The 24,041-nt window shown below is 38.2% G+C and overlaps 2 protein-coding genes across 4 annotated transcripts in view; one reads left to right on the top strand and one right to left on the bottom strand.

Annotated features, from left to right (window-relative positions):
- The first annotated feature begins 522 nt into the window (after nucleotides 1-522).
- On the top strand, nucleotides 523-21,237 carry LOC124385638. Of its 2 annotated transcripts, none has more exons than XM_046848818.1 (8): nucleotides 523-767; nucleotides 1,362-1,541; nucleotides 1,781-1,969; nucleotides 2,226-2,402; nucleotides 13,494-13,635; nucleotides 14,907-15,457; nucleotides 15,609-15,753; nucleotides 17,270-21,237. In XM_046848818.1, exons 1-8 carry the CDS (start codon nucleotides 672-674, stop codon nucleotides 17,794-17,796), a joined length of 2,007 nt encoding a protein of 668 aa, XP_046704774.1. In that variant the 5' UTR covers nucleotides 523-671; the 3' UTR covers nucleotides 17,797-21,237. The 2 variants fall into 2 exon arrangements, with proteins under 2 accessions (XP_046704774.1, XP_046704775.1); XM_046848819.1 differs by having other exon boundaries at nucleotides 1,380-1,541.
- drp2 (dystrophin related protein 2) overlaps nucleotides 21,081-24,041 on the bottom strand; it is a 187,963-nt gene continuing 185,002 nt past the window's right edge. For both annotated transcript variants that reach the window (XM_046848814.1, XM_046848813.1), the window contains 3 exons: nucleotides 23,695-23,809; nucleotides 23,455-23,564; nucleotides 21,081-21,562 (listed from right to left, as the gene is read on the bottom strand). In XM_046848814.1, coding sequence (XP_046704770.1) covers nucleotides 23,467-23,564; nucleotides 23,695-23,809 — 213 coding nt within the window. In that variant the 3' untranslated portion in view covers nucleotides 21,081-21,562; nucleotides 23,455-23,466. The remainder of the gene's footprint in view (nucleotides 21,563-23,454; nucleotides 23,565-23,694; nucleotides 23,810-24,041) is intronic.

Raw genomic sequence — 24,041 nt, forward strand, 5'->3', positions numbered from 1 at the left:
GTAGGAAAGTTTTGTGAACCGATGATTTTGCATTTGCATACAAGAAGAATATAGAAGTCAATTCTATTTTTTTTGCCTGGGAATGTATTGTAAGAAATCTGCACAAAATAGCCTAAATGTTAATATTGGGGGGTTTTCAGAAGAGGGTAAGAAAGGCTTTAGGCTTACGACTAACCTCCATGTACCATTTTAATATTATGGGCTCTTTTTTGAAGCTTGTTTACTCTTTATAAAATATTACCATAATATGATATTGAAACTTTTTTTTGAATTGTATTGTATTGAATTGTATTTTGAATTTGAATTTTTAATTTAATATGAATTGATACTTTGTGCTAGTTTGAAACCACACATTTAGGTCTTTGTAAATTGTTGACTTCTAGAAGAAAATTAAACGTCTGTAGTCTGAGTTCGATTTTATGGTCCCCCAGGCCTTTACTTATTTCTAGGGATTACAGCTGAGTCTTTGGGGATTAACTGAAACAGATTAAACTGGCCATACTCGACCTGCTAATCCAGCCATCTGTCAGAAAGCAGCCTTTTTTTCTAGACTTTTCTTTTCCCCGAATGTTAATTAACATAGTGCAAAGGACTAAACACAGACACACACAGCACACTGACTTACTCAGACTTTCACATTGAGTGCTTTCCAGAATCTATTGTATTTAAAAATGGAGGAAACATATCTATTCAACCATCCTGGAGTGAAAAAGGTTATTCTACATGGTGGCCGGGGTCCTCTGCCTCACTTTCCAAAGGGTACCAAGGTAGGGTACATTTTATCTTGATTAAAGAAAACTGTAGTTATAATTATTTTATATAATTATATTAAATTAAATATATATAACTTTATTTCTTACAGCTAACATCAATTAGCCTCTTGTAAATGCTTCCCCCATGATTTAAATGCTGATTATATTTTATTAAGTGGAACAAAACATTTGGCCCATAAAATTACTAAAAGGAAGACCTTTAGTCACTGTTTTAGTTCTACACTTTAGTTGTTATCTTAGTTGTTATCGGTGAATGTTCTTTTTACTTTTTTGTTTTGTCCAGCTGTCTGGCGCTAGGCTTAGAGATAGTGCCAAACATTTTTCATGACAATGCAAACATCAGTCTTTTTCATTCAGCTAAAAGCCCTAGTGTATGAGTATGCTCTCATTCTGTCATGGTGCCTCCATCCCAGACTTTAAACGGACAACACATTTAAATGAGTCATTTCAGAAGGGTCTTTGCTGAAGTAAAAAATATGCATTCTGTTTAATAATGTGTAGAGGAATACAAGGCTAGAAAACAACATGCTCCCTTTTATCTCAATCAACTCTGTTATTCCCTCTCTGTCTTTCTCCTTTTGCACAAAGTTGGTGTTTCATTTCCAGACACTACAGGACAATTTTGAGAGGACCGTGATCGATGACAGTCGCAAACACAAGCAGCCTACAGAGATTTTTGTGGGAAAAATGTTTAAGATGGAGGTGTGGGAGGTGCTGTTAACCTCCATGAGGGTTGGTGAGGTGGCAGAGTTCTGGTGTGATGCTATTGTAAGTGCAAAATCTCAGACAAATCCAGTCTTTTCTCTTTATCTTTCTGTTTTATGTTTGCTTGAATGTAAATTTTAATAAGGTACTTATTAGATGCATTCCTGAGGTCCACTTTATGTTTTAAAATATTTTTGTATTTTTGCAAATATGGTAAAACAAAGACAGGATGAGACATAATTGTGGATTGTGAAAAAACATTGGTTGTCCTGTTAAAATAGCTTTTTCAAAATCTTTTACAGCATACAGGTCTCTATCCCCTGGTTGCTAGAGGGATTCGTTTGGCTGCACAGGGCAAAGACCCACTTGAAGGACAGAAGCACATGTGTGGAATGGGCAATGTGTTCACGTACCATTCCACAGGCTTTCCTGAGCTTGATGAGCTGATGAGGGTGCCACAGCCTCTAATCTTCATCATGGAGCTAATCTCGGTAGGATTACAAAAAAACATTCACACAAGCACACACACTGCATTTAAACCCAGGAGTGCAATCCTGTTACTCCACCTACAACAGATTTCTTGCTGCTGCACAAACCACTCAAGGCCAAAAACAGCAGAATGTTAGGCAATCGTGCGAAAAACACCGGGGAGAAAAGCTGTTTCCAATCTTCAGCCAAGCACAACAGACATGCTTACTCTGCTGCTATTCTCTCTGCTCCCTCCCCAAATTGTTTGTTTTTGCTCAGGTAGGTGAGCCATTTTCCTACATACGTGAGTCTTGGCTCATGGAGAAGGATGAGAAGATGCAGCTTGTGCCCACCCTTCACTGCCAAGGCAACACTCTTGTCCAGGAAAAAAGTTACCGTGAAGCATCAGAGAAATACAAGGAGGCTGTGCTGCTGTTACGTACCATCCAGTCACGGGTAATGTAATCAGATGCATGGGGAAAAAGTGAATGCCATATAGTTAACTCCTCTTACATTGTCATTTCAAGGCTTATATGGGAAAGGCTTTTAATAATCATCGAGAAACTGTATTACATGTATACTCATGTTGGGTATTTAAAATTGGTTGTAAATAGGGTTAGGCATCAATAAGTGTTTCACTTCAGCCTAAACCCCTTCAGTCATTGCTGTACTATAAAAATTCTGTTTGTGTATGTTGTTATGTTTGAATGACTAAAGAAAAAAGAAACTAACTAACTAACTAATTAGTAATATAAACAATGAAGATTTTGAATGAAGCTAGTGTGGACACTGGAGCAAGTATGTGTGCCTGCTACGCTTTCACTACTGGAGTACAGTTAATTTTCATCAATTCACAAATACTTTTTAATAAAATCACATACAATAGCCAACATGATTGCATGCAGACTGGAGTAGTGAATTTATCATTATGTAAATATATATATAAAAAAAATGTTAATTAGATGATAGATTAAGATAAAAAAAATGACAGCCATAGTTCAAGCTTGGTTTAGAAAAAACAATTAACCATTTGTTAGTTATATCTGCTTCTATTTGTAAGTTGGTATGAGATGGTATGAAGAAGAAACCTTCATAAGAACCAGACCGAGAAGGGAATCCATCCTCCTCTGGGTGACACCGAACATCCATTCATTATAGTTGCCTGGTTAAGGTTATTAACTGTTCATTGTTGCTGACTCTTGAAACTCTTGTGTGAAAGTGTGACACACTCCATGATGATTGCAGACCTAAGACATTGTAGCAGACTTCTTCTTCTTCTTTCGACTTCTCCCATTAGGGGTCGCCACAGTGGATCATCCGTCTCCATACCCCTCTGTCCTCTACATCTGCCTTTTTCAACCCAACTAACTGCATGACTTCCTTCACCACATCCATAAACCGCCTCCTTGGTCTTCCTCTTTTCCTCTTTCCTGGTGGCTCCATCCTCAGCATTCTTCTACCGATATACCCCATGTCCCTCCTCTGAACATGTCCAAACCATCTCAATCTCGCCTCCCTCACCTTGTCTCCAAAACGTCCTACATGCGCTGTCACTCTAATAAACTCATTCAGTCCATCCTCATCACTCCCAACGAAAACCTCAACATCTTCAACTCTGCTACCTCCAGCTCCACCTCCTGTCTTTTACTCAATTCAACTTTCTCTAAACCATACATCACAGGTCTCACCACAGTCCTATATACTTTCCCTTTCACTCTCGCAGATCCTTTTATCACAGATCACTCCTGTGACTCTTCTCCACCCACTCCACCCTGCCTGCACTATTTTCTTCACTTCTTTACCACACTCTCCATTACTTTGCACTGTTGACCACAGGTACCTGAAATCATAGTCCATGGAGACTCCTGTTTGACCTTGTCCGTCAACCCGTCAATCACCACTGCAAACAGTAAAGAGCTCAGAGCCGATCCTTTATGCAGTCCAACCTCCACCTTGAACCAGTCTGTCGTTCCCACTGCACACTTCACTGCTGTCACACTGTCCTCATACATGTATTGCACCACCCTCACATACATCTCTAAAACACCTGACTTCCTCATACAGTACCACAACTCCTCTCTTGGCACCCTGTCATACGCTTTCTCTAAATCCACAAACACACAATGCAACTCCTTCTGACCTTCTCTATACTTCTCCATCAACATTCTCAAAGCAAATATTGCGTCTGTGGTGCTCTTCCTCATCATAAAACCATACTGTTGCTCAGAGATGGTCACCTCTTGTCTCAGCCTGGCTTCCACTACTCTTTCCTATAACTTCATGGTGTGACTGATCAACTTTATTCCCCTGTAGTTAATGCAGGTCTGTCCATCTCCCTTGTTCTTAAAGATCGGTACCAGCACACTCCTTCTCCATTCCTCAGACATCCTCTCACCTTCAAAAATCCTGTTAAACAATCTTGTTAAAAAACCCCACTGCCATCTCACCTAAACATCCCCATGCTTTTACTGGTATGTCATCTGGTCCAACCGACTTTCCACTCTTCATCCTCTTAATTGCTGCTCTCACTTCCTCCTTACTAATCCTATCCACTTCCTGTTTCACCAACTCCACACCATCCATCCTTCTTTCTCTCTCTCATTTTCCTCGTTCATCAGCTGCTCAAAATACTCCCTCCATCTTCTCAACACACTCTCCTCACTAGTCAACACATTTCCATCTCCAGCCTTTATTGCTCTAACTTGCAGCACATCCTTCCCAGCTCGGTCCTTCTGCCTGGCCAATCGGTACAAATCTTTTTCTCCTTCCTTAGAGTCCAACTTCTCAAACAGCTCCTCATATGGCTTTTGCCACATCCCTCTTTACCTGCTGCCACATCTCCTTGTACTCCTGCCTATTTTTCTTATTACTCTGTTGATCCCAATTCTGTTTTGCCAACCTCGTTCTACTTATGCTCTCCTGCAGTTCCTCACCACTTCTACCACCACATCTCTTTGCCTTCCTTTTCTATTTCCAAATGTACCACACCAAGTACCTTTCTAGCTGTCTCCCTTATCACTTCTGCAGTAGTTGCCCAATCATCCAGCACCTCTTCACCACCACCGAGCCCCTGTCTGACCTCTTCCCTGAATTTCACACTGCAGTCTTCCGCCTTCAGTTTCCACCATCTTATTCTTCTTTCAGTCCCCACTCTCCTCCTCTTCTTTTTCACCTCCAAAACCATCCTACAGATCACCATCCGATGCTGTCTATCTACATTGTCCCCTGCCAACACTTTACTGTCTCCAATCTCCTTGAGGGTTGCATATCCTACATAGAACATAGTCCACCTGTGTGCACCTTCCTCCACTCTTATACGTCACCCTATGATCCTTCTTCTTCTTAAAATAAGTGTTCACCACTGCCATTTCCATCCTTTTAGCAAAATCTGCCCTTCCAAATTCCTCTCCTTAAAGCCATACCCACCCATCACCTCCTTATCACCTCTGTTCCCTTCACCTACATGCCCATTGAAATCTGCCCCAATCACCAATCTTTCATTCCTAGGTACACCTTCTACCACTTCATCTAACTCACTCCAGAATTTTTTTCTTCTCCTCCATCTCACAACCCACTTGTGGAGCATAAGCACTGACGACATATCAGAAACTCTCCTCACCTCCACTACACTCTTACTAAACTCTTCCTTCAGGATCACCACTACACCATTTCTCTTTTCTATCCACAGCATGATAGAACAGTTTAAACCCACCTCCAATGTGCCTGGACTCCTTTTCCAATTGGTCTCCTGAACACACAACATATCTACCTTGCTCCTCTCCATCATATTAGCTACCTCTTTCCATTTACTAGTCATAGTACCAATATTTAAAGTGCCAACCCAAACCTCCTCTCCCCTACACTTCTCTTTTCCCTGCCATCTCTGTAGACATCTTTCTCCTCTCCTTCTCCTCCTTCAGCCAACAGTAGCCCAATTTTCACCAGTACCCTGTTGGCTAACGATACCTGTGGCGGTCGTTGGTAACCCGGGCCTTGACCGATCTGAATTTCTCTTTCGTGATTCGCATATTTGATTTGGCACAAGTTTTACGCTGGATGCTCTTCCTAACGCAACCCTCCGTATTTACTTAGAACCGGCACTAAGAATGCACTGGCTTGTGCAACCCTAATGGCTGGGTTAAGCCATTGTAGCAGACTATTTATATTAATTACACTTCAAATCCATTTTCCTGATTTCCAGTAGAGTAGAGAGAGAGAATAAGAGAGAGAGAGAGAGGGTGATGGGAGAGAGAAACATGTATTATTAGACATTTTACATAATAGTTAAGGTATTAGATGTGCACAGATAGTGTGCGTGTCGCGAATGTCAACTGGTAAACCCACTGGGCGCCTTTGTGCCCATTACCCTTAAGAGAGGTCCCCTTTAGGAGAATTGGAATGGACCTTGTCAGGCCATTAGAGGGGACTGCACGAGGGCATCACTTTGTGATAGTTTTGGTAGAGTAGTCGGTTGCAGGCCGGACGTTTTTTCGGCCTGAGTTCGGTGCTAGGGCTATGTGGCAGTGGGGCCGTGGCCAAGCACTTGTGTGTGAATGGAGGGCAAAGCTGGAGGAGACAAGCGGTAACAATCAGTTGTCTAGCCGTTGTTCTCTTTTGCAGTAAACAGGGGAAAACAATAAGAGGACCGAGAGAGAGAGAGAGAGAGAGAGAGAGAGAGAGAGAGAGAGAGAGAGAGAGAGAGAGACACATGCATGTGTGTGAGAAAGTGCATAAGAATAAAGAAATAAAGTTGACCCAAACCTGGTCACCTCCCACCTGTTCTTTCTTTAAATAATAATTAATGAAATTGATCAACAACTTATTTTTGAAAGGTACATACATTATGTTGGTGTAAGGAAGTTTGATTTATGTTTATTTTTTGTGTGATTATAGATTATCATTAATATAAATAAATAACTGCAACACCAGTGTATATAATTATACCCAGGAGCACTAACTTGTTTAAATGCTAAATATTTGTTTGGTTTAATCCATATTTCCATTAAATTCAGTGCATTAAGCTATTAATCAATAATATTTTAATTTATAATCAGCCCTTTTTGACATAGAAGATCTAATATTTAACAGTCTTATCTTCAGATCAAAGGTGCTGGCTGTTTATTTAGTGTTTTTATGTTGTTTAAATTAATGTTGTTACTAAAACAAACTTTCTTAGGATTTCTATATTTTGGTTTCACTCAGGGAACAGACACAGTCTCAATATAGGAAACGTTGACAAAATAACTCGCCTTGGCTTTGGATAGTCACTGGTCAACTAACATTGTTCTGAGTCCATGATCTATGTTGTGAGAAATGAGAGCATCACCTCCCTGCGTGGGATGGATACCGTCCCACCCTAAAAAGCCAGCCTTGCACTCAAAATTGCTCCAATTATCTATAAAGCCCACATTGGTTTTGGAGCACCACTTGGTACAGTTCAGCAACCATACAGTGCTGTAAGCTACATCACCACACTGCATTGGGATGGGGCCAGAGTCAACATACTTTGATAATTTACACAACTTTATACAGTAGCTCACAAAAATAAGTACACCCCTCACATTTTACCAACCATGAAACTTTAATATATTTTAAAGTAATCAATGTGTAGCATGTATAGCGGTACAGATTTACTGTCCTCTAAAATAACTCAACATACAGCCATTATTTTCAAAATAGCTGGCAACAAAAGTGAGTACACCTAATTGAACAATCCAAAACTTTGTCCAAAGTGTCAATATTTTGTGTGAGCACCATTATCATTGTTATTGTTAATCACTGCCTTAATCCTCCTGGGCATGGAATTCACTGGAGCTGCATAGGTTGTTGCTGGGATCCTCTTCGGACTATCCCAGAGCTTCAATTCAGTTCAATAATTTTTATTGTATCGGGCTTTTAACAATGAACATTGTCTCAAAGCAGCTTTAAACAGATAATGTGGTGATAAAAAATGAATATGTTCTTTAAAAGTAAGTTTGTCCCTGATGAGCAAGCTGGTGACAACTGTGGCAAGGAAAAACTCCCAGAGATGGCATAATGAAGAAACCTTGAGAGGAACCAAATTCAAGAGGGAACCCATCCTAATGTGGGTTGCACAGAATGTCCATTTATTGCAGATATACGATGTTGCGGGGTACAGTGATGGTGATCAGAAGCAAACTGTAGTCCTGAGTCAATGTAGCAGACTGTTGACATTAACTACAGTCCAAATCCATCCTCAAAGCTCCCGTTCTTACTCCGGAATTTCATTGAACCACCCAAGGCGTTGATGAGAAACCGTCCCCAGCTGCACAGAGTGGCCTCCAATCGAAGAGAAACCTATTCAGAGGCAGGCCTGGGTGAAGTGGGAAGATCCACGGAGGGAAGAGGAAGGACAAGTGGTCACTGGAACCTCAGGAGCATGTTTAACGAGAGAGAGAGAGAGAGAGAGGAGGAGAGAAAGAGAGAGAAGAGGGATCACAGGAAGAGAAGGATATGGATTATTTTGTGTCATTGTTGTATGAAAGTTAATGTCACTGTGCAGTTTGGACTCCGGCAAGACTCGCTATGGGAGCATAGCTAAAAGGGAGAACCAGAAGGTAACACCAACATGAGGGATCTCTGGGATAAGAGACGACCCACCACACCACCGTCAACAAATCTGAGTGAACATGTGAGAGTGAGGGGACAACAGCATACAAATATCCCAGTTCACCAAACACTCTATATCCATGATCCCTCCAGATCTGCTCCTTTACCTAAGAAAAATATACTGATAAAAGACTTGACTAAATAAATAAGTTTTTAACCTCGACTTGAACACTGAGACTGTGTCTGAGTCCTGAACAGTGATTGGAAGGTTTTTCCATAACTGTGGGGCTTTATAAAAGAAAGATCTGCCCCCTGCTGTAGTCTTTTTGAGGTACCAACAAATAGCCTGCACCTTTTGATCTAAGTAGGCATTGAGGATCATACTGGTACAGAAGTTCACTCAGATACTGCGGTGCAAGCCCGTTAAGTGCTTTATACGTCAGTAGTAGTATTTTATAATCAATGCGAGATTTGATTGGGAGCCAGTGTAGACTGATTAAAACAGGGGTGATGTGGTCATATTTTCCAGATCTAGTGAGGACCCTTGCTGCTGCATTCTGAAGTAACTGAAGCTTATTTATGCACTTACTTGCACTCCCAGACAGTAAAGCATTACAGTAGTCTAATCTAGATGAAACAAAATCATGAACTAGTTTTTCTGCATCCTGTAACGACATCATATTTTAAATTTTAGCAATATTTCTAAGGTGAAAGAAGGCGATCCTAATAATATTATTCACGTGAGCCTCAAAGGAAAGACTAGTGTAAATAATCACACCAAGGTCTTTGACTGCTGTACACGCTGAAACAGAAACTCCATCCAGAGATGCTACATAATCGGAAAGTTTGCTTCTAGCTGCATGTGGTCCTAGTAAATATCTTATCTTATCTGATTTGAGCAGAAGAAAGTTATCAAGCATTCACTGTCTAATGTCCTTTACACACTCCTCAACATTGTTAAGCTGATCTTTCTCATCTAGCTGCTGGTTTGTTAGACACATGGCACTTCTCCACCTTCTGCTTGAGGATTTCCCACAGGTGATTAATAGGGTTCAGGTCTGGATACATAATTAGCCACTCCATCACCTTCAGCTTCCTCAGCAATACAGTTGTCATCTTGGTGGTGTGTATGGAGTCGTTATTATGTTGGAAAACTGCCGTTCGGCACAGTTTCTTAAGGAAATCCATGTTCCCTCAATGAACCACAGCTCCCCAGTACCAGCAGCACTCAAGCGGCCCCAGACCGTAAGACACAATTTGCTTGGTACTCCTCACCAGGCGTCGCCACACATGCTGGACACCATCTGAGCCAAACAAGTTTATCTTAGTCTCATCAGACCACAGGACACTGGTTCCAATAATTCATGCTATTGGACAGGTTGTCTTCAGCAAACTGTTTGCAGGCTTTCTTGTGAGCCAGCTTCAGAAGATGCTTCCTTCTGGGACAATGGCCATGCAAACCGACTTGTTGCAGTGTGCTACGTTTGGCCTAAGCACTGACAAGCAGACCTTCCGCTTCTGAAAACTCTTTAGCACTGCTGGTAGCATTCATGCGTCTGATTTTTTAAACCAGCTTCTGCACCCAACACACAGCACAAGGACTCAACTTCTTTTGATCGACCCTTGTGAGGCCTGTTTCAAATGAAACCCGTCTTGGAAAACCTTTGTGGGACCCTGTCCACTGTACTGTAACTCAGTTTCAGGGTGTTACAGATTTTCCTATAGCCTGGGCCATCTTTGTGGAGAGCAACAATTCTAATTTTCAAATTAGAGTTCTTTGCCATGAGGTGCCATGTTGAACATCCAGTGGCCAGTATGAGAGAATTGTACTCAAAGCACCAAATTCTAACTGCTCTAATACAAGATACACATATTTGTATGGTCCTGTCAAGCAAACAAAAACATAAACATAAATAGGACATGACTTTGCCTGGTTAAGCGACGTGCAGCTGTTATCACTTAGGGTGTACAACTAGGTTCAACAGAAAGCTTGCAGATTTTTGTAGCAATTTAGAAAAGTCTCAAATGCCTTATATTTACTGAGTAAAAGTGAATCTTTTAGAATTCTTTTTAAAGCTGCATAAGTTATGTTCGCAAAGTATTTCAAATGAGTTTTATCCCTACAGTGAGGAAAATAAGTATTTGAACACCCTGCTATTTTGCAAGTTCTCCCACTTAGAAATCATGGAGGGGTCTGAAATTGTCATCGTAGGTGCATGTCCACTGTGAGAGACGTAATCTAAAAAAAAAAAATCCAGAAATCACAATATATGATTTTTAAACTATTTATTTGTATGATACAGCTGCAAATAAGTATTTGAACACCTGTCTATCAGCTAGAATTCTGACCCTCAAAGACCTGTTAGTCTGCCTTTAAAATATCCACCTCCACTACATTTATTATCCTAAATTAGATGCACCTGTTTGAGGTCGTTAGCTGCATAAAGACACCTGTCCACACCATACAATCAGTAAGAATCCAACTACTAACATGGCCAAGACCAAAGAGCTGTCCAAAGACACTAGTGACAAAATTGTACACCTCCACAAGGCTGGAAAGGGCTACGGGGAAATTGCCAAGTAGCTTGGTGAAAAAAGGTCCACTGTTGGAGCAATCATTAGAAAATGGAAGAAGCTAAACATGACTGTCAATCTCCCTCGGACTGGGGCTCCATGCAAGATCTCACCTCGTGGGGTCTCAATGATCCTAAGGAAGGTGAGAAATCAGCCCAGAACTACACGGGAAGAGCTGGTCAATGACCTGAAAAGATCTGGGACCACCGTTTCCAAGGTTACTGTTGGTAATACACTAAGACGTCATGGTTTGAAATCATGCATGGCACGGAAGGTTCCCCTGCTTAAACCAGCACATGTCCAGGCACGTCTTAAGTTTGCCAATGATTATTTGGATGATCCAGAGGAGTCATGGGAGAAAGTCATGTGGTCAGATGAGACCAAAATAGAACTTTTGGGTCATAATTCCACTAAACGTGTTTGGAGGAAGAAGAATGATGAGTACCATCCCAAGAACACTATCCCTACTGTGAAGCATGGGGGTGGTAGCATCATGCTTTGGGTGTGTTTTTCTGCACATGGGACAGGGCGACTGCACTGTATTAAGGAGAGGATGGCCGGGGCCATGTATTGCGAGATTTTGGGGAACAACCTCCTTCCCTCAGTTAGAGCATTGAAGATGGGTCGAGGTTGGGTCTTCCAACATGACAATGACCCGAAGCACACAGCCAGGATAAGTCTCTGTAAGAAGCATATCAAGGTTCTGGCATGGCCTAGCCAGTCTCCAGACCTAAACCCAATAGAGAATCTTTGGAGGGAGCTCAAACTCTGTGTTTCTCAGCTACAGACCAGAAACCTGACTGATCTAGAGAAGATCTGTGTGGAGGAGTGGGCCAAAATCCCTCCTGCAGTGTGTGCAAACCTGGTCAAAAACTACAGGAAACGTTTGACCTCTGTAATTGCAAACAAAGGCTACTGTACCAAATATTAACACTGACTTGCTCAGGTGTTCAAATACTTATTTGCAGCTGTATCATACAAATAAATATTTAAAAATAAATATACAAAAAAATTAAAAAATCATACATTGTGATTTCTGTCTCTCACAGTGTACATGCACCTACGATGACAATTTCAGACCCCTCCATGATTTCTAAGTGGGAGAACTTGCAAAATAGCAGGGTTTTCATATACTTATTTTCCTCACTGTATATTGTAGTATATTCACCTAATACAGTGGTACCTCGACATACGAGTGCCCTAACATACGAGTTTTTTGAGATACGAGCGGTCACTCTGTCGATTTTTTGCTGTGATAAGCGAGCAAAAACTTGAGATACGAGCTCGAGACGCCGCTGCTGGCGATTCGAAGCCAGAAAGCGAAGATTGTGACGAAAATTAAGATAAGCAAAGAAGAAAAATTTTAAATGTTAAAGTTTAGGGATACGTAGTGTGCATGAGTGATAGTAAAAAAACTAGTTTTCCCCCCGCCTCCGCTTATCACCTCTACCACAGCGCCCCGCCCCGAACACACACACACACACACACACACACACACACACACACAACGTCGGCGTTTTCGTTAGCTCAAGTCATCTCATCTCCAAGGAAAATACACTGAATAAAACCTTATTATATCTTTACATTCTCTTTTATTATGTTTTTATACAATATTTGTCATTTATAAATAAATTTTTCTCATTCAAAAACACGTAACAAAAACAACTGGGGGGCATTTTGGAATAATGGCATTTCAATTAATTTCAATGGGGAAATTTGCTTTGAAATACGAGCAATTTGACATACGAGTAAGGTTACGGAACGAATTAAACTCGTATGTCGAGGTACCACTGTACTTTATTAGGAATACTATACTTATAATTGAACAGAGCCTCCCTTTGCTTTCAAAACAGCTTTATTTCTTCATTGCATGGATTCCACTAGATGTTGGAAATATTTTTTGAGATTATGGTTCAGGTTCGAATAATTGCATCACACAAATTCTCCACACTATTAAAGTTCGGTTTTATTCTGAATTCTGTGAATTTGCGTGCCTCAAAGACTAATCTTTGTTATTCCCACTCTTAAGCCACCCAGTTTTGGTGAGATTGTTCCCAGTGCAACCTCAGCTTTACTGTTCTTTGCTGACAGAAATGAAACTACACATGGTCTTCTGCTGTTGTAACCCATCTGCCTCAAGGTTTGACAAAGTGCATTCTGATGATGCTTTTCTGCTCACCACATTTGTACAGAGTACTTATCTGAATAACCGTAAGAGTTCTGTTTGCTCAAACTACTTTGACACTCATTGTTGACCTCGCTCAAGTCTTTATAGAGATCATATCAGTTTATGGTGTATTGTGACAGAGCAGACTAGCAGATGCTTTGAGAGGTCATTCAGATAACTCTCCTCCAAGATATAACAATGGCTGCCGATGATGTTATTTGGTGCTTTTTTTGCAGGAGATGCCAGGAGATGAGGACTATATTAGGCTGAGCAAGCTTATTATCCCTCTTGTCCTCAACTATTGCCAGTGCATGCTAGAACTTGAAGAATACTATGAAGTAATAGAACACACGACAGAACTAATTGAGAAGCATAAAGGTAAGACCTCAAACTAAAGCAAACATAAAATCTTTGAAAACTTTATATAAAATAAAAAAATAAAAAATAAAAAGCCCGTAGCCTGTCTCATTAGATTTAAATTGAAGCTAGTTGGGCCATTATTTTGCAATTAATATCTAAGTAATTTATGCCCACTAGCTTGTATATACTGTTAGCCTTAAAAAAATGTTTGGGATAAATTAAACTTGCTTTAGGAATGTCTTGTATAATCCATGTGCACATATAACAATTAGAATTTTATTTAAATTGTTTAGTAGTTAAACATGAATAAACATGTTTTGTTGCAGCTAATGAAACAATGCTGTCTTTACCTCATTAGATGTAGTGGGTAGACACACAGCTCTTGTGATGAACCTCATGAGGCCATAAATTAGTGTCACACTGTTTTTAATGAAAAAAAAAACCTTTCCTTGCATTTTCCATAGACTTTCTCTCCTTCCATCCGGGCTAATTCCCATGTGTCATCCATACCTCCTTTCTTTATCAGCTTAATTATTCTATCCCACTTTAACACTTCCTTCATGAATCATCAACAAAGTAGATCTCCTTCTGCTTTCTGCACAGCAGGTGTGGCATTTATTACCAGGGACTACATAAGAACAAACTTTATTTAAATCTAGGCAAAATGAAAGGCATAGAGATTAATAAGATCAAATAAAACTGGAGTGCCAGAGAACATTCTGTAGGAGAATCTTTATTAGCCACTCAAAGATCACTAAGCCACAAAGTAAGGATTAGGATGTATATATATGAGTGTACTATTTATGTGAGATGAAGTGACTTATGGTATCTCACAAAAGTGAGTACACCCCTTATATTTCAGCTACCATTTTAGTATATCTTCTCAAGGGACAATACTATAGAAAATACTATATTGTATTAGAGCAGTTAGAATTTGGTGCTTTGAGTACAATTCTCTCACACTGACCACAGAAAGTTCAAAATGGCACCTAATCAAAAAGAACTCCTGAGGATTTGAGAATTAGAATGGTTGCTCTCCACAAAGATGGCAGAGGCCATAAGATCACAACACTTTTGTGAGATACTGTATATAGGAATAAGCCCTGTGCTGTAATCCCTTCATGCTTTGCAAGCTTTATCTTTACAATCACAATACTTAACTGCAAAGGCTATCGGAGCAATAGAAAAAACTGGACCATATATTTCCTTAGTGAAAACATCAAGAGGGATAGGTAAGATTATAATTTGTTTAGAATCACTGTATCACCCATTCTTATTCTGCACACTAGATTGTGTAAAAGCTTACTACAAGAGAGCCAAAGCTTATGCTGCTGTCTGGAGTGAGAAGGAGTCTAAACGGGACTTCCTAATGGTGGCCAACTTGGATGAGACTCTGGCGAGGCTGGTTCAAAGAGAACTAAAGATCCTCTCAGAAAAAATGAAGGAGAAATACTGGGAGGACAAAGAAAAATACTGGAACATATTTGAGAAGAAAAACAAAATTGGGAATGAGAACAAGACTGAGGAGAAAAAAGAGGAAAGATTTGCAGCAAAACACGATGAAAATATTCATCTAAAACAAAGGTTTCAAACAAATGTCAAAGAAGAAGAGTGTAATAGTACAGAGGCAAACACACAAAACAGGCAAATGAAAGAGGCAAAACCAGAATTTGATCAGCAAATTGCTGCTCCAACTAAGGGAATGGATCGGCAGCAGTTGTTAAGACTGATTATGTTGTTCCAGGACGAAGGGAGTTTCTATATAAAAGAGCAACGCTTCCCAGAGGCTGTGGTTAAATTTGAAAAGGCCCTGGAGTATGTAGACTACCTTCAAACCAAGGTAAACCTGCTAATAGTTAATATCCCATAAAATAGACATGACTAACTACTATCTTCGGTTGATGTTGTGAAGCTTGTTTACAGCAAGATATAAATATATGGTAAGACCTCTGTAGGGAATTACATGCATCTCTATGTTTGTTTTTGTGTAGGAGATAGACTGTAAAGGAGAGGACTGGGAGTCCCTGGAGAAAGTGCGCCTGCCCCTTACCCTCAACCTGAGTCAGTGCATGTTTGAGCTTGGGGAGTATCAAGAGGTGGTCAAACTCAACAGCAAATTACTAAAAAATCATCAAGGTGAATTCACACAGACTGCCAGAGTGGATAGAAGAACCCCTCACATTTTATACATCTATTCACACCAGCTACAAGTCAGCTCTTTATCCACAGTATCCGTTGTTCATTTTTTTTTATACAAATAAAATTTTATTTAAACTACTTTTATCACAGGTTAATTAACCTTAATCTTATACTCTTTGAAAAAGACATTGGTGTCTCTCTTTGTACAGGTACTGGTATCAACACAGTATGTCACCTCTCAGGAATGGAATTCCTATGGGAAAGAAATGCTGAAACTGCCTCATTTTGTTTCTGAAAGGGCAAATTAAGTTAAATATTGTGCTTCATGTTAAGCCTATGTGGACAGGGTTCAGGAAAGCTCATGTCATGGGCTGTGCCCTTCACAATAGATTTTGAAAGCCATGGTCTCAGATTCAGATTCCCTGACAAGCAGAGGTAGTTAAATACTGTACTCTGTAAAACTATGTTGACAGAAATTCTCAAATCTCAAAACCAAAAACAGTTAAATACAGTGCACTGTGAACAGACGTTCACAGCAAGGCTCAGTAAATCTTACTTCATGGGCTGTGCCTCACTTGTGAAGGCTGATCTTGACTTAATGTCTTTTACAATGGATTGCACATCACTTCACACCTCAGCTGTAATGAATGAACCTTCAGTGCCACCCAGATGAGGATGGTTTCCCTCTTGAATCAGGTTTCTCTCACAGTTTCTTCCTCATGTTATATCAGGAAGATTTTCTTTGCCACAGTCACCACCGGCTTTATTATTTTATTATTTTCGCCACCGACATTATTTTTATTAACGCTTTATCTGTATAAATCTGCTTTAAGACTGCTTTAATATTCATTGTTAAAAGTGCTATAGAAATTAAAACAAACTGAATTAAATTTAATTTTGGAAGTCATAGTCTCAGTTAATATCCAGAAGGGACTGAAGCCTCTTGCTGACCACATGGGGAATGGCCACAACTTGGGCCTGGTTTCAGTGTATATATAGTAAAGATAAAGATAAAGACATAGGCACTCCAGCAAGTTGGTCATCACTACAAACTTTTAAAAGGTTTTAAAGGTTTGATGTAACTAAACCCACACTGGTATAGTCTTTCTTTCAGTCATGATATGATCGCATAGTGTGTCCCATAGAGAGATACCTAAATGAATGCTTAATAGAGAACACTTTAGGTTATAACTAAAATCACAGTTCATTTATGATATAACTTCACACTGTGTGAAGGAGCATATACCATAGTGAGTATCTATGCTAGAGTATCAAAGAGCCAGGGTTAAGGTCATAACCTAAAGTTATTTTTCTGTATTTTTCCTTGATGTTTTATAAAAAATTTATCATTTATTCAAAGCAGTTTAAACCATTTTCAGTTCAAACATTTTACCAGGAGCCCTATGTTATGAGTAGAATTGTTTTGAATTATTAATTGGATGAATGAAGCTTGAATGGTCTTTTTAATCACCATCTCTAACTCCCTCTATGTCATTATGCATTCATCTTATAGACAACCTAAAAGCTATTTATCAGCGGGCTTGTGCCTATTCAGCCCTGTACAACGAGGACAGAGCTCGACAGGATTTCATCAGAGCAGAGAGCCTTGACCCCAAGCTCAAACCCATCGTCAAGCAGGAACTAAAGAAGCTAGGTGAGAATCTCCGGGCCAAGCATGTAAGCGAGAACAAGAACTACTGGGCCAGCAGACAAGCAAAGTGGAAACAGAAACCCCAGGCCCAAAGATGCAACATAAAGGAGTTGAAATTGGCTGACAAGAGAAACTCCACCAAAGAGAGCTATAATGATGCACAAGAAATGAAGATTGGCATTTCTAGTAATGGAACAGGGAACTCACTCAGCCAGGCAGGCAATGAGGAAGGGCAGAATATAAAGACAAACACCTTGAATAAGGAGCATATAAGCTCTGTTCCTCTACAAGAGGGGAATGTAGAGCCTGTAGATAAAGAAGGATATTCAGTCACAGCAAAGGTGTGGAAAGAAAATACAGACGAATCAACAAGGATAAATATGTCATGAATACACATAGAAAGAATACTGGAAAACTCTGTTCTATATATGCAAACTTCTGCAAAACCTTAAAAAATTTTAAACAAACCTAAAAAAAATTTAACACATACCTAATCATCCAATTGCATATGCTCAATCAGTAATAAAACCCAAAAGGCATGGTGTATAAGAAATACAAATTTATTTCTCTGTATACAATGAGTAGAAAGCAGCCAGTAATCCATTTACTTTTTAAAAGCTTTTTTCACAAACAGTATTGTATAAATTAATTCCATGGGAAATGGATAGTGAATATATTATGTCATAATTAATAAATTACAGTGAATATGAAGTGAAAACACAAACGTAGCCTTATGACAGAGGAATGAGGTCTGACAGAGGAATGTTTAGAGTTATCAAGTTATTAACATATCTGCATGAGACTTCATTAATGCCACAGGTTCATGAATGAATCATATTTTCTGCATTTATAAAGTAAAATAAAACCAACTTGTTTTGCAGACCACATGTCTGCTTTTTCTCAACAAAAAGCTAACGGAAAATCATTAGCAATTGTATGTAGTACCACTGAAACCACACCATTCACCCACACTACTGAGTCCAGAGTTTTCATATAGCAATTTAAATTAGTATCCTTAAAAGAAATTTAACCAAAGTAATTATACCTAATATGTTAGACAAAAAAATATATTAAAATAAAATAAAAAAAAGATCTATGGTAGATGCAAGAATGCATAGCCATATTATGATGTGAAGGATTTGCTACTATGCCAGTTCTGACAATTTCACCATCTGTGAGTGCATGGTGTTCCCTGTACCAGTATGCTTCAGGATGTGAAATGATTTATGGATTTAATTAAAACGTGTGCTAAAATGCATATGCTTTTACTGTTTAAATAAAGAATAAGAATTTGTGTTGGTTTTGCCTCTTTGTAATATTTTAATTTCTTCTTAATGCAACAAGGGTAGCCCAGCTGGATGAAGCAGATGTTGATTCAGATGTTGAATCTAAAACTATTCCAAATTCTCCACATAAAGTAGTATGCATTTTTATTTTATTTTTTTTATGAAAAACAAATCTGCCTTACCAGAGAGACATTTTTAATGCCAGGTCTTATTGGATAGTTTGTTTCTGAAGAGGCTTGGGCAAGGTGGAAGAGCATTTATAGATATCTATAGTACATGCTCTGTAAACCAGGCTTTAGAGGGATTTCTTTCCAAGGAAAGGTAAAGAAATAGGCACCATGTCTTTTCACATGAGTATAATGACTTCCTTCACGCAGATCATCCTCTCTCTGTTATTCTGTCTGTCTCTCAGCAGTAAACTCTACAGGAATGCAGCAAAAAAAATCTACAGACAATCTGTTCCTTCCAACTGGCATCTATTTCTTTTTCTCTGCCTCCTTTTTATAGTATTCCACCATGGCAATCTTTCAGTAGCTTTTTATCTCACAGAAATCGGACACCCCAAATAAACAATTCAACAAGAAAACATCTTACAAGGAAAAAGATCTCCCCATATCTGATGCTTACTGTAAAGTCATTCTGCATCACTCATTGCAAGGGTTATATTCACACAAAAAAAAATAAGTGAATTTTATATTTGTTATGTATTCCACAAATTATCCACAAAACTGCAGAGGTGAACTAAAGTCTCAAGATAAGCATAACAACAAGGTTGGTCCTTTTCCTGTTCAAATAAGTTATACTGTGTTACAATATGTATTTGCAGTTAGCCGACAATTTTTAAAAATATATTTTTTATTGTGATTATATCAAACCTCATTGGGGTTTCTAGGGCATACATGCAACTGTATTATTTGTGGAAACTCTGATGTTATTTAATCCTATTGTAAAGCCTTCCTTAAAAATCTTTCTTCCCAAAATTTTGTGGCCAAAATCTTAGTATTTCCTCCTGATGATAGGAAGTTTGCATATTGTGGTACAGTCTCTATATTTCTGTTTTTAAAGTCTTCTTTCTACATGACAGCATCAAGGGCATTTTTACCTTGTATGACCACACTGTCAGATTCAGGATCTTGCAGCTGCTTGTCACAGATGGAATTTATTGGCTGTATACACACCTAATCCAGGAAGCAGTAAGCTTTTTGCCAGTTCACTGTTGTGGCCTCACATGATTAAAAGACAAAAAAGGAATCCATCTTTAAAGTTATATTTTAGTTCTAAGAAAAAATATGCTGAAAAAATGCCACCATTGCACAAATCTATCTAGTAATATGACTGCAATCAGCCAAATATAAGATTACTTCTAAATTTGGTAGGTTTATAATCTTTAACTGTCTTATTATTTTCTGCTGCCTTTAATAAATAATGCAAAATAATCACTAATCAAACAATACTACTCATAAGATATCTTTTATTTAAATTTTATAATGGGAAATATTTGATATTTTAAAATATCTTTTGACATATTTCAGCTTATTAAGATTATTCGTATTAAATCTCTTTCCACTTATTTCTTTATTCCAGAGTGCAAGAACTGGCTAAGCGACAGCCAGTGCATTTCTGTGTGTAACAGTTAGGCCTGATGTTCTTCATCTTTACACAGCTTGGCAAAAATAACTTTTGTTGGTAGGGCAACTATTATTGAAGTTCATGATGTTGACTGCAAGGATGATAAGGTAGATGGATTCAAAATATTTGCAAATCATTGTGAAAATGTCTGGACCAGATTTTTAGTGTTCAAATTGGTTAAAAAGGATGTATTGCATATTAACAAAGTAAACAGACTTGCTGCTTTGATACAGTGTCCATTGTTAAAAGTGCTACAAACATAAAAAAAAATTCACTTAAATAGTCAAGGACACTTTCCTAAGATTCACATGTATCTGCTTTTGGCAATTTCCAGCCATTTAGTATAATTTATTTGACAGGATTATTTAAAAGTGGGACTCTCTTTATCTGCCATCTTAGCGCCACATAGCTATTCAGCAGTCTTCGTCTAAGGTCCTCTCTGGTGCCACATGCCTTTTTATATACTATACCTTTATTTGTGTATGACAGCTGTCTTTTACTTGAAAACTGCTCTCTACAATTGTCTCTGTGATTGTTTGCTAAAAATTGGTAAATGTAATACTGTATGAGTATTACTCTGTGTGTGTGTGTGTATGAGAGAGAGAGAGAGAGAGAGAGAGAGAGAGAGAGAGAGAGAGAGAGCGAAAGAGAGAGTGAGAAATAAGAGTAAGAAGGGCTCAGCTGGCTTTGTCAGAGCACAGGTGCTGTGCTCCCAGATGCTTCCAGATTCCATATTAAATAAATGATTCTACTGAAAGTTTTTGCTGATGATGTATTAACCTTATATTTGAGAAAAGTCCATAGCTCCCACTTGCTCCAGAGATCAGAGGCTATACAAGACCAGGACAGCTTGCATATGTGTATCACAATAAGTTTGAGCATGAACAAGAAATAAACAGAAAAATATTAACAAAATAAAAAATGAAACAAAGTAGTTGGAACAGAAACATTAAATCCCACTCTTCTCCCTGTGTGTGGTTGGTGCTGAGGTCATTGTGCTGTACTTGAGAAGCCACACACTCCTGCTGCTACTACAGGGAGCTGGTTAACACAGTGTGCCGATAAAGTGTTGGCCTTTGGCAACACGAGACATTAGTGAATCACTCAAAAATGTTCCAGCTCCCTCTGTTGAACTTCAGCTGGAGCTAAAAAAAAAAAAAAAAAAAAGAAAAAAAGAAAGTGTCCTCCAAATCTGCTGAACCAATGTTTTTTCCGTCTTGCATATTCTGGACGTATCAATCTGGAAAGTATGGAAGCAAAAAGAGATAAAAAAAAAAAAATTATGAAGGCTAATACATGCCCAAATTTACGGTGGCCGTACAAATCACAGAAAACAAATCAGAAAACATTAACAAATCCGAAACAAAATAACAAATTCAAAAACGAACAAATCTGAAAACACAACGACATTTCAAACAAACTGGAAAAGGTTGGTATAGTTTGTGAATGGAACAATAGTACCGATCATTGGACAAGACACCCGTCATTCAAGATATACAGGACTATGGTTTATTCTGTAAATCATATTGTTTTATAAAGGACAAAAGGTTCATTGCATTTTTCTTTTTAATCACTTTAAGGGATTTTGTGAAAGCAATAAACTCATTATAAAATGCAAAAAACTGTGGTTTCACTTTCAAGTAGTTCCATTTGTGTATATTAAATTTTCCCATTAAAAGTATATTATTAACAAGAAAGTCGTCTTTGTTATTGTTCATTACAGGTCCAAAGATAATGTCCTTCACAGTAAAATATCTTAGATGGGGAACCTTTGGGTAAAGCCAGTTATGGATATCAGACCATAAAGTGTCTGAAGTACAACAGTCTGCGGCAGGAGAAAGTTGTACCGTATGTGTAAAAGTGTACAAACTTCAACATCACTGCATATGAAAGTCCTTCCTTAAAGTAGCTTTTAATTAATTCAATTTTCTCCTTGCTTTGCCAATGTTTACTTCTGTTGTTTTCTTATATGTAAAGGTGCACTAATCAAAATAAAAAATAGTTTCAAGTTAACAGAGAATTTTACACATTTACAAGAAACAAAGTTCTAAGATTTCATACTTCCTGTATATCTTGAATGACAGGTGTCTCGTCCAATGATCGGTATGTGTTCCATTTACAAACTATACCTACCTTTTACAGTTTGTCTGAATTGTTGTGTTTTCGGATTCGTTAATGTGTTTTCGTGCAACAGTTCTGACAAACCGGAAAAGGTAGGTATAGTTTGTGAATGGAACACTTACCGATAATTGGACGAGATGCCTGTCATTCAAGATATACACTAAGTACAACAGTTTCTCCTTGCTTGCCAATGGTTAATTCTGTTATTTTCTATTTTAAAGTAAACAGAGATTTTTACACATGAACAAGAAACAAAGTTATAAAATTTAATTTCCTGTCTCATGCAATGATCGGTAAGTGTTCCATTCACAAACTATACCTACCTTTTCCGCTTTGTCTGAATTGTCGTTGTGTTTTCAGATTTGTTAACTTGTTTTCGGATTTGTTAATTTGTTTTTTCATTAGTTTTTGTTTTTTCGGATTTGTTATTTTGTTTTCGGATTATATATTTTGTTTTTGCATTTGTTATTTTGTTTTCAGATTTGTTAGTGTTTTCAAATTTGTTAATTTGTTTTCTGATTCATTAATGTGTTGTGCACTTCTCGGCCACCGTACAACAACTTCTTTAAGGCATTAACAAATATTTCCATTACAATAAAAACATTCTTATCATTATCAGTTTAGAATAAGCATAAAAATGGGTTTCCTAATTTTAGCATTGTTTCCTCATTGTTTTCTCAAGCTTTTAAATGATCAGATCTGAAGGTGTAGTTAATTATACAATTAATATTGTATAATAACATGGCATGTTGACAGATATGTATCATATTAATGTATTCATGTATCATATTAATATATTTTTTATTTATAGTCACTGGGACCTGCATAGCAAGTTCTATGTAATATAAGCCTATTAATAAACTTATTTATTAAATATGTTGTTGTTAGTAAAAAAAAAAAAAAAAAGAAGAATAAATCTGCGACTGTTTAAATATTTTGCCATTTTTTCAAGTTGCTGCTGCTTAAAGGCTGCTGAAAAAACAAATTGTAAAATAGCAAATAAATGTTAACCTGTGTGCCTCCTCATTGGCCTGGTTCAGATGGGAAGACATTCCTCAGCTGCTCAATCACTTGCTGTAGCTGTAGCACTGTGTCCTGTTCTGGCTCCAAATCTTCACCATCTAGGTAGTTACCATCAGATTGCAGTTACACAAACTTGATTTTGAACTTTATTTGCTGTACCAGTGTCTAACATGGTATGTAAGGGAATTTTTTTTTAAGTACAGTATATGTTTTATGTGTATTTCCTACCTGAAGCCTCAGTAACTGTGATCTCTTTGCTCAGGGCTTTCTCCTGGTGCACTACTGACACAGGCGATGACAAAGAGGAGGGAGCTGATCCATTGGCCTCTGAGTCATCTTTGGGCTAGAAACCATGAAACAAATACAAGCTGAATAAGTGTAGAAAACAAAATACCGACAAAAGCTTAAACATTTTGAATTTGTAATATTGGTGCACTATATGATTTCTGTTGGTAAACTACTTAAAAGTACTTTTGGAAAAGAACTTGAATTTTCAAAAGACAGATCAATTACAGAATCTTCTGTAAAGCACATCAGGTTTTGCTTTAAAAATCACAGTGCATTATGTAATTTCT

This window comes from Silurus meridionalis, chromosome 5 (assembly GCF_014805685.1).
Source record: "Silurus meridionalis isolate SWU-2019-XX chromosome 5, ASM1480568v1, whole genome shotgun sequence".
Taxonomy (NCBI): domain Eukaryota; kingdom Metazoa; phylum Chordata; class Actinopteri; order Siluriformes; family Siluridae; genus Silurus; species Silurus meridionalis.